This window comes from Orbicella franksi, chromosome 3 (assembly GCF_964199315.1).
Source record: "Orbicella franksi chromosome 3, jaOrbFran1.1, whole genome shotgun sequence".
In the NCBI taxonomy this organism is placed as follows: Eukaryota; Metazoa; Cnidaria; class Anthozoa; order Scleractinia; family Merulinidae; genus Orbicella; species Orbicella franksi.
The window spans coordinates 29,883,135-29,895,787 of NC_138147.1; the positions used below are offsets into that span (position 1 = coordinate 29,883,135).

General features: G+C 39.4%; 1 protein-coding gene across 1 annotated transcript; it reads left to right on the top strand.

Moving 5' to 3' along the window:
- Positions 1-1,606: 1,606 nt before the first annotated feature.
- Positions 1,607-7,392, top strand: LOC145481824 (uncharacterized). The gene is made up of 2 exons (XM_081460367.1): positions 1,607-5,329; positions 5,612-7,392. The coding sequence occupies exon 1, from the start codon at positions 2,339-2,341 to the stop codon at positions 5,321-5,323; it is 2,985 nt and encodes a 994-aa protein (XP_081316493.1). The 5' UTR covers positions 1,607-2,338; the 3' UTR covers positions 5,324-5,329; positions 5,612-7,392.
- The last annotated feature ends 5,261 nt before the right edge of the window (positions 7,393-12,653 follow it).

A 12,653-nucleotide genomic window follows, 5' to 3' on the forward strand; every position in this document is an offset into this window, starting at 1 on the left:
TTGCAAGTTCTAAAAATACCTGTCATTTTATAGTTGGTCGAGATTGTCTTTTTTTGACGAAATATCTCGTGGAGGATGCTGAAAATAGCATTTCCAAGCCTCCCTCACTCCCCCATTACAAAAACCCTGGCTACGGCCTTGCGCACGAAGATTAAAGACATGGCTATAGACTGCAAAATTATGTTGCATTTATTACGACAGATTTCTACTACAAGGAACTCATAGCTGCAGGCTAAAGTTTATTTTCTAGACCGCATGTTAAATTGTTTTTAATACAGATTTGTGACTGCACACAGCCAAAGCTTTTCTCATTACAGCCTTCCAGCTCCAATTAAGCAACGAGATTAAAAGTCAAGGTATTTGTTGATGGTCTAACTGATCTTTTAAAGTAATCAAAATATTAAAAAAAAAAAACCGGCTCAATTCCAAGTTACTAATAGCAGAAAAGGCGATCACATGAGTAAGACTCAATTATTCAACTTTTTTAAGCAGGAAAATCATGTCTAGTGTTTCACATTAGATGCCATGTGCTTTATTTTCATAAAGACAACAGTGAATAACGCAGGTGTAAGCAAGCTTTGCTCATTAACTTCAGAACAAAAGTGTTTTACATGGCCAGAAGTAACAGAGCTTATTGGCATGATACACGTCTGACAAGACTGTTACCTCTTATTCCGTTAAATAAAAAGTTCCTTGTCCTACAATGAAATCAATAATAATGACTTCAATCTTTGTTATGAACGGTCCATGCTCCATGTATTTTATTTTCGCAAAAGTTTTATTTTCGATAACTCACACATCCGGTCAAAAGTTCGCCAAATTCAAACCCGCCCTAAATAAATCCATCGAAAGAAAATAATTTTCAAAGGCGATATTTCTGACTCTTCGTCAAGACAAATAAAGCATCATGATGGTAATGTTAGAAGCCGATAGAATTTCCGTTACACCTGTCACTCACAGCAAATCTCTGCTTTTTTGGCACTGGAAACTTTACACTGGTTTTTCTTTTTTTTCTTTCTTTTTTTCGCAATCTTTGGAGAACGCTTTTCATGGATCGAATAAAACTGGGCCCTTGCTATTTTGGAGCCAAAATAATATTGCTTGGAAACTAAAATATTCTTGAACAACGCCAGCTTATATTTAACAAATGATTTCGGCAGTTACCTTTTATAAATGCAAACACGAGGGTGAATCTACGGGTGAAAAAAGCATGGAAAATTCATCGTGTTCGCTTATCTCGGCACAATAAAACCGAAATCTGACACACGTTCAAAAGTATAAATAAACCCGAACTTTTTGGTTTTTTAGGAAAATGGAAAAAAAATAAGCTACAAATTTTTACTTTCTAACTTTCCGAAAAAAGTCTAACTCAAAGATTGACGGATATCCGGTTCTTTTTCACTTTGTAACGTGAACAATAGAAATAAACTTGAGGTAAGGGTTACTCCATGCAAGGAATGCAAGGTGATCTTCAGGCTTTTATTTCAACATTGGCGTGGTGAGTCTTGTATTGTATATCATTTACGAGTTTAACTAAATCAAGCCATTAAGATCTCTGAGCTGCATAAAGCTAGCTGTTTAAATCACAAGCGAAAGGTTTCCATGAGCCTTGTAAATAAGCACACGACAGCATGCAAATGATGGTCTCTCACTCTAACGTATAACGAAAATCAACATACTCGTCATTTCCTAAAGCCTATATTTATTTACACATTTCATCAATTTGTGGTTTGAGCAAAAGAAATATTCAGCAAAGAGTAAAAAAATTAGACTTGTTCTCTCGTTATGAATCCATTGCTTCCTATAGCAAACATTCTTGCCCGAGGGGGCAACACCATATGGAAAAGTCGAGGATGCTCTTCGTCTCGCTTGAGTCGCTTAGGAGTATAAATCAAGGATTTGTGTCTCTTTCAGGGTGTTCATGTCGAAACGCCACCATTTTAAACTGTCAAAGTATCTTTAACGAACAAACGAAGAAATAATAGTAAAAACGCTCTAATTTCAGTTTCTCTGCTACATTTCCGCTGGTCGCTCGAGTCCGGTCTACTAGCGCGGTCTCCTTTCCTGAACAGTGACTGGTAATCAAGCCCATTCTGTTTTAAGTAGTATCTTTTAGGGGTCAAATAAAGCTTAAGCCACCTCCAGATTAATCTCCTTCAGGGATTTAATTCAATTTTTCTGACGAGCATCCTCCACCCTTTTATATGGGAGTTCCCGCACCCACTGGCATTCTTGTACCGATCATATATCTACAGTACAGCAGACATTAAGATATAATGAGTTCTACTATGCGCAGATTTGAAATGTTACAAGGTAACTTGCTGCGATCTTCTCAGTCATGTTACAAACTCATCAGGTAATGCTACATAACTGTAAAGCCTTACTCTTTTTATTTCCAGTTACAAGAATTAGCGAGGAAGGCGTCATGAATTACGTAGAAGAAATTCTGCAAGCCATCTTTATTGGCTTAGGTGTCGCTAATTTTCTTCTCAACATCGGTCTTGCTTTAAAAGCCATTGAGTTATGCAAGGAAAGCTTGGTTTTGCTAAATGACAAGGTACTGAGTATAGAAAAGCAATTAGGCCAATTGATTTACAAAAATATCTATGGCACCATGTTTAAGGCGTACCACCGTGTTAGTGATCACAGAAATACATTAGCGTGCGGCAGGAAACTTCTCGCCATTCTTCAGGAGTGCCGTGATACAGTCCAAGAAGGTATGCTTAGCATAGCATTGGCACAGATATATCAGAATCAAAGTAGGTATGCTGAGGCGAAAGAACTTTATGAGAGAGCAATCCCTGTAATGCAAACAACTGGTAACAGAAGAGAAGAGGCAATCAGTTATGATAGCTTAGGAACTGTGTTTGGATCTGTCGGTGAATATGCCAAGGCTAAAGAATATCACGAGAAAGCACTTGCGATCAACATGGAAATTGGCGACAGGGAGGGAGACGCAAGATGCTATGCAAACCTAGGAACAGCGTTTTCCTACCTGGGTGAATATGTCAAGGCAAAAGAATATTACAAGAAAGCACTTGCGATCAGCGTGGAAATTGGCTGCCGCGAGGGAGAACTAACAAGCTATGGAAGCCTAGGATCAGTGTTTTCCTCCCTGGGTGAATATGTCAAGGCGAGAGAATATCACGAAAAAGCACTTGCGATCAGCTTAGAAATTGGCAGAAGAGATGCAGCAGCGATATGCTATGGAAACCTAGGAACAGTGTTTCAATCTCTATGTGAATATGTCAAGGCAAAAGAATGTTACGACAAAGCACTAGCGATCAGCATGAAAACTGGTGACATAGCGAGAGAAATGGAATCTTACAGACAGCTAGTTCATATGTTTAGTGAACTTGGTGAAGATGCTGAGGCTGCAGAGTATTATAAAAAAGCATCTGCGATCAAAATCAGAATGGAAAATTGTGGTAGACAACACGAAGCAGACGATTACATCAGCTTAGGAACTATTTCTTATTCTCTTGGTAAATATGGCGATGCAATAAGATCTTATGACAAAGCACTTGCAATCAAAAAAAAAATTGGTGACAGAAGGGGAGAAGCAGCATGTCATTTAAGGTTAGCAGAGGTGTTTAAATCCATTAATAATATGGTGAAAGCGAAAGAATGCCATGAAAAAGGTCTTGCAATCGCAACTGAAATTGGTGGCAGACAAATGGAAGGAGCATGTTTTCATGGGCTTGGAACAGTGTATAAGTCTCTTGGTGAATACGTCATGGCCGAAGAATACCTCAAGAAGGCACTTTCAATAAGCAAAGATATCGGAGACGGTAAGACTGAACTTCTCTGCTATTTGTCTCTTGCGTTAACGAAGCTATCAGAACAAAAGTCGGAGGACGCTTTCTCCTACCTGGATCAAAGCACTGGAAAATTCGAAGAACTGAGAGGTCTTGTTGGAGACAGCGATCTATTTAAGATATCATTTGCAAACAAGAGCGTTTTTCCGTACCACCTGCTCAGTAGCTTGTTTTGTGACGTTGGAAATCCACGCGAAGCTCTTTATGCTGCTGAGCTAGGACGGGCTAGAGCCCTAGCAGACTTAATGGAAACTCAGTACTCTGCTGAACCAATCATATCAGCTGACCAGCAATCATGGACTGGCATTGAAAATGTCATGAAGAAAGAAAGTAACTGTGCTTGTCTATACATTTTTTATTTTCAAAATATAGTGTTGTTGTGGATTCTGAAAAAAAGCGGTGCTGTTTCTCTCCGAAAATTCAAAGTGGATAAAAAGACTCTTCACACCAGACTAGGAGAGGTCGCTAGAAATTTGGATGAATTTTTTGCCATCATGACTAAAAGCTTTCGAACCTTTGGTATTTTACCAGAGGAGCTCTGCGAGGATAGATCTTTGAATAATATTGAATCGGAACTTGACTCTTCACGGGAAGCGAACTTCGCAACTTTGCGACAAGGCAAGGGCACGACTGATCCTGCACAAAGTCTAACTTTGTTCTACGAAATGCTCATCAATCCTGTGTCCAACCTACTTGACGAGCCTGAAATCATCATTGTTCCTGATCGCGGTTTGTACCGTGTTCCATTCCCAGCTTTACTGGATGGTAATGGCAAGTATTTAACAGAGACTTTCAGAATCCGCGTGGTTCCTTCTTTGACGACTCTCAAGCTCATTCAGGACAGTCCTGCGGACTACCACAGTCAGACTGGTGTTCTGGTTGTAGGAGATCCTGATGTTGGTGAGGTGATTTACAGGGGACGTCTCAATAAAAAGTTCGTGCCATTGCCTGGTGCAAGAAAGGAAGCAGAGATGATTGGACGACTGCTGGGTGTTCGGCCTTTGTTAGGACAGCATGCAACAAAGCAGGCGGTACTTGAGAGGATAAAGTCTGTGAGTCTGATCCATATTGCTGCGCATGGTAATGCTGAGAGAGGAGAAATTGCTCTTGCCCCTCCAGGCTCTACTGCTGGGATTCCTCAAGAGGGCGACTATCTGTTGAAAATGACTGACATTTCACAAGTCCAAGTGCGTGCTAAACTAGTGGTACTAAGCTGTTGCCACAGTGGCCGTGGACAAATTAAAGCTGAGGGAGTTGTTGGAATCGCTCGTGCGTTCTTAGGATCCGGTGCACGCTCAGTGTTGGTGGCGCTGTGGGCTCTAGAAGACAGGGCAACACAGCAGTTGATGAGTTCTTTCTACGAGAGCCTTGTTCGTGGGAAAAGTGCCAGTGAATCTCTTCACGAGGCCATAAAATGGATGAGAGACAATGGCTTTACCGAGGTTTCCGAGTGGGCACCGTTTATGCTGATTGGAGATAACGTGACATTTGCCTTTGGAAAATAAAGGTAAGTATTCAAAAGCGAAGCAAAATGGTTTGATGATTTTGCTTAGTTTGTTACATGCGCAAGTTAAATTTACTGCGATCAGAACGGTCTCACTGACCCGTATCTTTAAAACACAACATAAATAATAGCGATAGATTTTGGTTTCCATTTATTTGGATTTAATTTTTAGACCAGGACAATGTTTTGAGTGTTGATCATATCGCTCGCAGATAGAAAATTGGAAATTTTGTTGCACAAGCTTAGATATTTTTTAATAATTTCCTTAAATTTTGGTTTTGTAGGGAAGAAATGACCTGATCAATGGACGACTCTATACACACAGAAGTCATGCAACGACCCAACAAACTTTTGCAGATACATTGATTTTCTTTTATGTGCAATGTTTGTTCGAGTTATAGTTGTTCATTTTTCGCCAGCAGCAAAGAAACGGTTTTTGAAGCAGCTGCATGTTTTAAAGTGATTTTCAAGAATAGTCTCCAATGAGTATAAGAAAGCGTTGGTCACGTGGATTTCTTCAAATTAATCGGCGGTAACTCAATCCGTTAGACGACTAAGCCAGGAGGGGTAAAGCTCACTGTCTCATTTAGTGTTGTAAATAGCAGATTTTTTTAACACTTGTCGCGTTCAGGGCAGCAATATTTTTATATACCGTTTGAAATATATTTACCTTTACCCAAGAAGAGACAAAAGAAACTGTTAGAGTGTATCGATCGCGCCTAGTTAAAACTTCATAGACATAAGCCTTGAATGGTACTTTCTTGCTAAGTTAAAATTAATGGCTGGTAGCTCGATCGGGGAGGGAAGAATAAGTCAGGAGGACTAAAGGTCACTGTCTCATTTAGTGTTGTAAATAGTGGATTTTGTTAACACTTGAGGCGTTCATAACAACAAGATTATTATCTACCGGCGGGTTGAAGTATCTTTTAGGTTTGCACAAGAACAAACACAAGAAACTTACTGTCAGAGTGTTTCGATCGGGCATAGTTAAAACTTCGTAGAAAAAAGCCTTTGGCGATATTTCCTTTTGTAATTAAAATAATTTCTTTGCTTGTTTGTTTGTTTGTTTGTTTGTTTGTTTGTTTGTTTGGTTTAAAAATGGTGTCTTTATATGAGGTCAATTAAGAAGTCACGTCCAGATTGCCCTCCTTTAGGGTTCCATCCAAGTTGTACAACGAACATTCTCTTTCCTTTAACAAGGGAGTTCATTCCGCCCCACCCACCCCACCATGCGAGGTAACTAAATCTTCGTTAGTTTTGGTAGATTTGTTAGACACAGTCTAGTTTGGTTTTGTTAAATTACAAACACTTGTGTTCAGGTCAAAAAGACACCCTCGGTATTTTTGGCATAAGAGAGATCAGTTTAAAGAACAGCTAATCTGTAGCCTGGTCCTGGTATTCGGTTAATAAGAAAACAGTACGCAATACAACGAGGAAGAACACGAAACAGAAAAGAAAGTGAGGAGTACGCCCGCCCTGCCTACCCCACCCCTCCCCAACCCCCTTCTTTCGCCCATCGTCTATTAGCCTGTAGTGCAGGCGTTTTCCCTGTGTTCACGATTTAGCGGTATTAGCTCGCGATCGAGTAGATTCGCCGTCATGTTGGTTTAGAAAAAGTGCGCGGGGAAGGGGTTACTCCACTTTCAGCATAGCGCCTTTACGTCTCTCCCCAAGCCTCCAGACAGAACTGACCGATCGCGGCTAACGGATCACAAACTGTTCTCTTCTTGTTTTATAACAAAGAAATCCTCTGGGATGCTTTCTTTCTGACGGATGCAATAACTGCTGCTAAATTTCGAAGCGTTTCATCCTCTTGGCTTGAAATTTAGCAGGAAGCGTAAACGTTTTGTCACGGATCATGGCAACATACAAGGTTTCATATCTCTCAGATATTTTAGAGGCCTTTGGCGTTTTATTTGATATTTGCTCATGGTGCCTCATCTGCATGATCCAGAACACATGTAAATATGTTAGGTCGAGTTCTTGGCCATGTTTTCCCAAAATATTGAAAAAATATTGAAAAATGTTTGAAATATTGCAATTAGATTGGGAGGCACTAGAAAAGAGTGAGTAGGATTCAATCATTCAAATTTTTAAGCAGGGAAATCGTGTCCATTGTTTCACATTCGAAGCAATGTGCTTTACTTTCATAAAAAAAAACAGTGAAAAACTCAAATGTAAGCAATCTTTGCCCACTTCCTTCTGAACAGAAGTGTTTTACATGGCCAGAAGTTAATAACAGAGCTAATTGGCATGATAAACTACTAGCAAGGCTTTCGTCTAGATCTCTTAACATATTTTATGCTGTTAAAATTCGAATCTGATTTCGTATTTCGTTAAAGTAAGAGTTCTTTGTCCTAAAATGAAATCAATAACAATGAATTCAAGCTTTGCTTTTTATGACCCATGCCCAATGTCTTTTATTTTGGAATGAGTTTTATTTTCGATAATTTGCGAATCCGGTCAAACTCTCGCCAAATTCAAACCCGCCCTTACTAAATCTATCGAAAGAAAAAATTTTAATAATATAACTTATTTTTCGCCAAGACAAATAAAGCATCATGGTGGTAATGTTGGAAGCCGATAGAATTTTCTTTTCACCTGTCACTGACAGCAGAGCTCAACTTTGTTGGCACTGGAAACTTTACACTGTTTTCTGCAGCTTTTGAACGCTTTTCGTGGATCGATGTAATTTGAGTGCTTCCTATTTTGGAGCCAAAATAATATTGCTTGGAAACTAAAACACTCTTGAATAACGCCAGCTATCATTAGTTGATTTTGGTACCTTTTATTAATGCAAACACGAGGGTGAATCTACGAGAACTACAGCATTTGTGTGAACCTGAGCCAAATTTATAATGTAAATCTAACTCCCAAACCGTGAGAACCTTTGTCACTCGCTATACTAATCAGTGTCATATCTCAATATATCTTGTACTTCCTTGTACATTGTCGGCATAACACTTGTTACCAGTGACACCAGTATGACGTATATTGGTTTTCTCAGAATGTCCTGAAATACTGTGCGTGAATCATAAATGTGGTCATTCATTCTCCCAGGAAATTTAGTTATGATGAAAAAGCACCGTTTCTGGTTTGATTTAAGTTTTTGGAAAACATTAATTGAAACAAATTCAAAGCTCGCTTCATATTTGCGCCTAAAATGTAAGTTCAGGTTCATTTTAAGTAAAATTTGTGTTTTAGTTTGATTGTAATCCTCTTCGCAGTGACAATTCTCGTATTGGTGTTTCGAAGACTCAGTTTCTTTCCATAATGGCTTTTTCGAGTTGATCTCAAATTCGTCGTTGCCAAACGTGAAAGTTTCACACAAGATTCGAGTGAAATTATTGATGACGTCACGATTTCTTTAGTCTTGGCTTTGTTTCAGTGATGAATAAACTGACTATTGTTAGTACATAGTCGAAGCATTTTCGAATTGTTCGTGGAAATCTTCGGAATATGACGGAAAATGGTTGTAAACAGGGGTTGGTATAATCCATATTCGGATAATTTTCAAAAATCGTCAGAAATATCTCTTGGTGAATTCTGAAAATAGCAATTCCAAGCCTCTAGATTTCAAAATTTCTGGTTTCGTTTCCCCGCCCCCTGCTCCGCATTACAAAAAACCTAGCACACGAAGACAAAAGACATGGGCATTAGTTGCAAATTAAAGTCACCTTGCATTCATTACTGCTGATTTCAACTACATTAGACTGCGGTTCAAATTCTTATTGTGTACAGATTTCTGACCGCACACAGTCATAACTTTTCACATTACAACTTTCCAGCTCCAATAAGCAAATAGACTAAAAGTCAAGGTATTTATTGATACTCTTACCCCTCGTGTTAAGGTTACTGTACACCTTCAGGGTTGCCTTCCGGAAAATACTTTTTTTTCGCGCTACTTTGAAGAAAACCTCGGTAAACCATATATCATTGAAAAGCTAATGAACTGTAGATTCGAAAATAACGTTTTTGTTTTGGTGAACAAGCGCAGGCCTTTAAACGCAAAACTGACCGCACTTGCCAAACTGAATTACAAGCCCTTGTGTTACCGCGGACATCCAATCTGACTGGACTATATCACTCAGGAGATAGTGGGCTAACAAAAAGTGTCAGGCTTTTTCGATCTTTCTATCGGTTGCGTAGTAAATTCCTTTCAAAGTTGGACAATAGAGAATATTGTTGATCTTTTCAAAGTTCTTAAAATGCTAATTAAGAAACCGCCTCATTTCGAAATTACTAATAGCAGAAATGGCGATCACGTTAGTAGTACTCAGTCATTCAAATTTTTAAACAGGAAACTCGTGTCTATCGTTTCACATTCGATGCCATGTACGTGCTTTATTTTCATAATGACAACAGTGAAAAAACACAAGTGTAGGCAACCTCTGCCCACTAACTTCTAAACAAAAGTGTTTAACATGGCCAGAAGTTTATAACAGAGCTAATTGGCATGATAAACTTCTGAAAAGACTTTGGCATCTTGATATATTTCACGCTGATAAAATTCGAACGTGATTTCGTATTCCGTTAAATAAAGTCTTCCTTGTCTTAACATGAAATCAGTAGTAATGATTTCAATATCTCTACTTTGTTCGGTCCATGATCAATGTCTTTTATTTTCGCATGAGTTTTATTTTCGATAATTCTAGCATCCGGTCAAAAGTTCGCCAAATTCAAACCCGCCATAATAAATCAATCGAAAGAAAACTTATTTAATAGTATTACTTACTTTTTGCCAAGACAAATAAAGCATCATGATGGCAATGTTGGAAGTCGATAGAATTTTCGTTACACCTATCACTGACAGCAAATCTCTACTTTGTTGGCACTGGACATTTTAATTTACACTGTTTTTTAGCAGTTTTTGAACGCTTTTCATGGAATACAACTGGGGACTTGAAAATAATATTGCTTGGAAACTATAATATTCTTGAACAACACCAGCTTTCATTAGTTGATTTTGACGGTTACCTTTTATTAATGCAAACACGAGGGTAAATCACCAGAACGTTGCTATTTGTGTGAGCCTGAGCCAATTTTATAATGTGAATCTAACTCCCAAGGCATGAGAACCTTTGTCACTCGCTATACTATTCAGTATTAGTATCACCCAACTAGTGGACTAATGCAAATCCTGCATTTTGATTGGCTACGCTACTAGGGGACTATTAGTAATAGTCATCGAGTAGCGAAATTGGCGCCATCGAGCGTGCGCTTTCTTCCGTTTTATTCCCAGATAAATATTTCTTCAACTTGCATTTGCTAACTTTATTATTACCTTTTCTGTCCGACTAGTTGGGTGATACTAACACAATTAGACCCTTCGCCCTCAAGCACCACGGGTCAATAGCCCTTTCGGCTTCGCCTCATGGGCTATTGACCCGTAGCCCTTGCGGGCTACGGGTCTAATTGTTAATTAATCCGTAATATATCTTGTACTTCCTTTTACATTGTCGGCATAACACTTGTTACCAGTGACACCAGTATGACGTCATATTGGTTTTCTCAGAATATCCTGAAATGCTGCACGTGAATCATAGATATGCATCTGGTCATTCATTGTCCTAAGAAATTTAGTTATGATGAAAAAGCACCGTCTCTCATTTGATTTAAGTTTTTGAAGAACAGTGATTGAAACAAATTCAAAACTTGCTCATATTCGCGCCTAAAATGGAAGTTCGCGTTCATTTTAAGTGAATTAAAGATTAATTGTGTTTTATTTCAATTGTAATCCTCTTTGCAGTCACCATTCTCGTATTGGTGTTTTGAAGTCTCAATTTCTTCTCATAATGGCTTTTTCGAGTTGATCTCAAATTCGTCTTTGCCAAACGTGAAAGTTCCACATAAGAGCGCGAGTGAAATTATCGATGACGTCACAATTTCTTTAGTCTTGGCCTTGTTTCAGTGATGAATAAGAGTCTGAAGAGATTAAAAAGCCCGGACAAAAATGGAAAAGCAGATTTTTCTTCGAATTGCCTTCGGCATTGTCTTGAAAGACGTATTCACAAGCAAGTGTAATTAAACTGACAATCTCAAACTAAGCTGATTTTCCAATCTCGTCGGCTATAATAAGGGCTAGAGAAACAAGGCATAGCGCGCCAACCTCGATCTCAGGCTCTCTCTCCAAACAAGGGAGGCAAAGGAGAGGGAGGACGGGTTCAAAAGACGGGTTGCTCGTCGGAAATTTTTCAAAGAACCCCTAAGAAGTACCAAGGTCCTGTTTGTGGGCGTGGCTTGAAAGTTATTTCACTGCCAATTTTTTTTCGGCTCAATACCCTCAAAGGTATCGCAAAAGCTCCCGCTGTGGACCTTTAGAACCGTTTTTTTAACCCCTTAAAGGAACGATGAGCACCCCCGTCCTTTAATTATGAGAGTCCTCCCCCGGTGAGCTTTTGCGCGCGCGCATGGGGAGATTTCAGTCGCAAGTGAGGTGCCCTTCGATTTCGCCAGCTTAGTCAAGAGCGGAGTCGAATACGGAAAGGACAACGAGCTGCAATATAGATCTGGGGCGCTTTCCATTCAACCCAAAATTCCGAAATTTTCGAAACTGGGACAAGTGGTATGGAAATTTACAGGGAAAGGTTCCAGAAAATCCTGAAATTGTCGAATTCGGAGAAAAGCGAACCATTCAACCGAAAATTCCGGAAATTCCAGAATGAAAATCAAATGTAACGGAAATTTCCAGGAAATTTTTTTCGAAAATTTGGCTATACCTCAAGAGGTTGCCCTCTTTTTCGGAAATTGTGTAAATTCGCAATTTTCTATTCAGCGCTAGTTCTTTTGCCCGCGATCATTCTTTTGCGCCGAGATGACGCCGACGCCTATTCGAAAATGGATTATCATTTTACTTTAGGCTTAGCCTGCGAACAGGCTCCCGGCTAGGACGGAAAAAAAATTCGGCGAGCGCGGAACTGAAGAATTTGGAACGTGAAGCGATCGGGGCGGGACGGGCTCACCGGGAGCCTTTTCACAGGCTACTTTAGGCTCCTTTAGAATCCTGCCACTACAATCCAAATCGTTTAATTCCAATAAAAATAATACCCCCGTGGTGTACTGGTTTGTTTTGCATAGGTTGGCTAAGAAATTTACAAAGATTTATAACGCGCGCAGAGCCATTGTACCACTCATTAAACCCTTACGTTCTGTGACTTTTTCGCTGACGTTGTGGTTTCTAAAAGGTCCCTGCTGTTGTGGTCTATAAAATGTCACCGTGTCAACGTATCAGTGTTTTGTTTGCTTCTATATTTGTGATTTAAATCTCGAAGGCATTGAAAAATTCCAAGCGAACAAAAGCGCAACTTGAAAGTGAAAAATGATCATCGCAG

Coding starts and splice junctions, on each gene's coding strand:
- LOC145481824 (XM_081460367.1), top strand. CDS start 2,339: ATGTTACAAACTCATCAGGTAATGCTACATAACTGTAAAGCCTTACTC.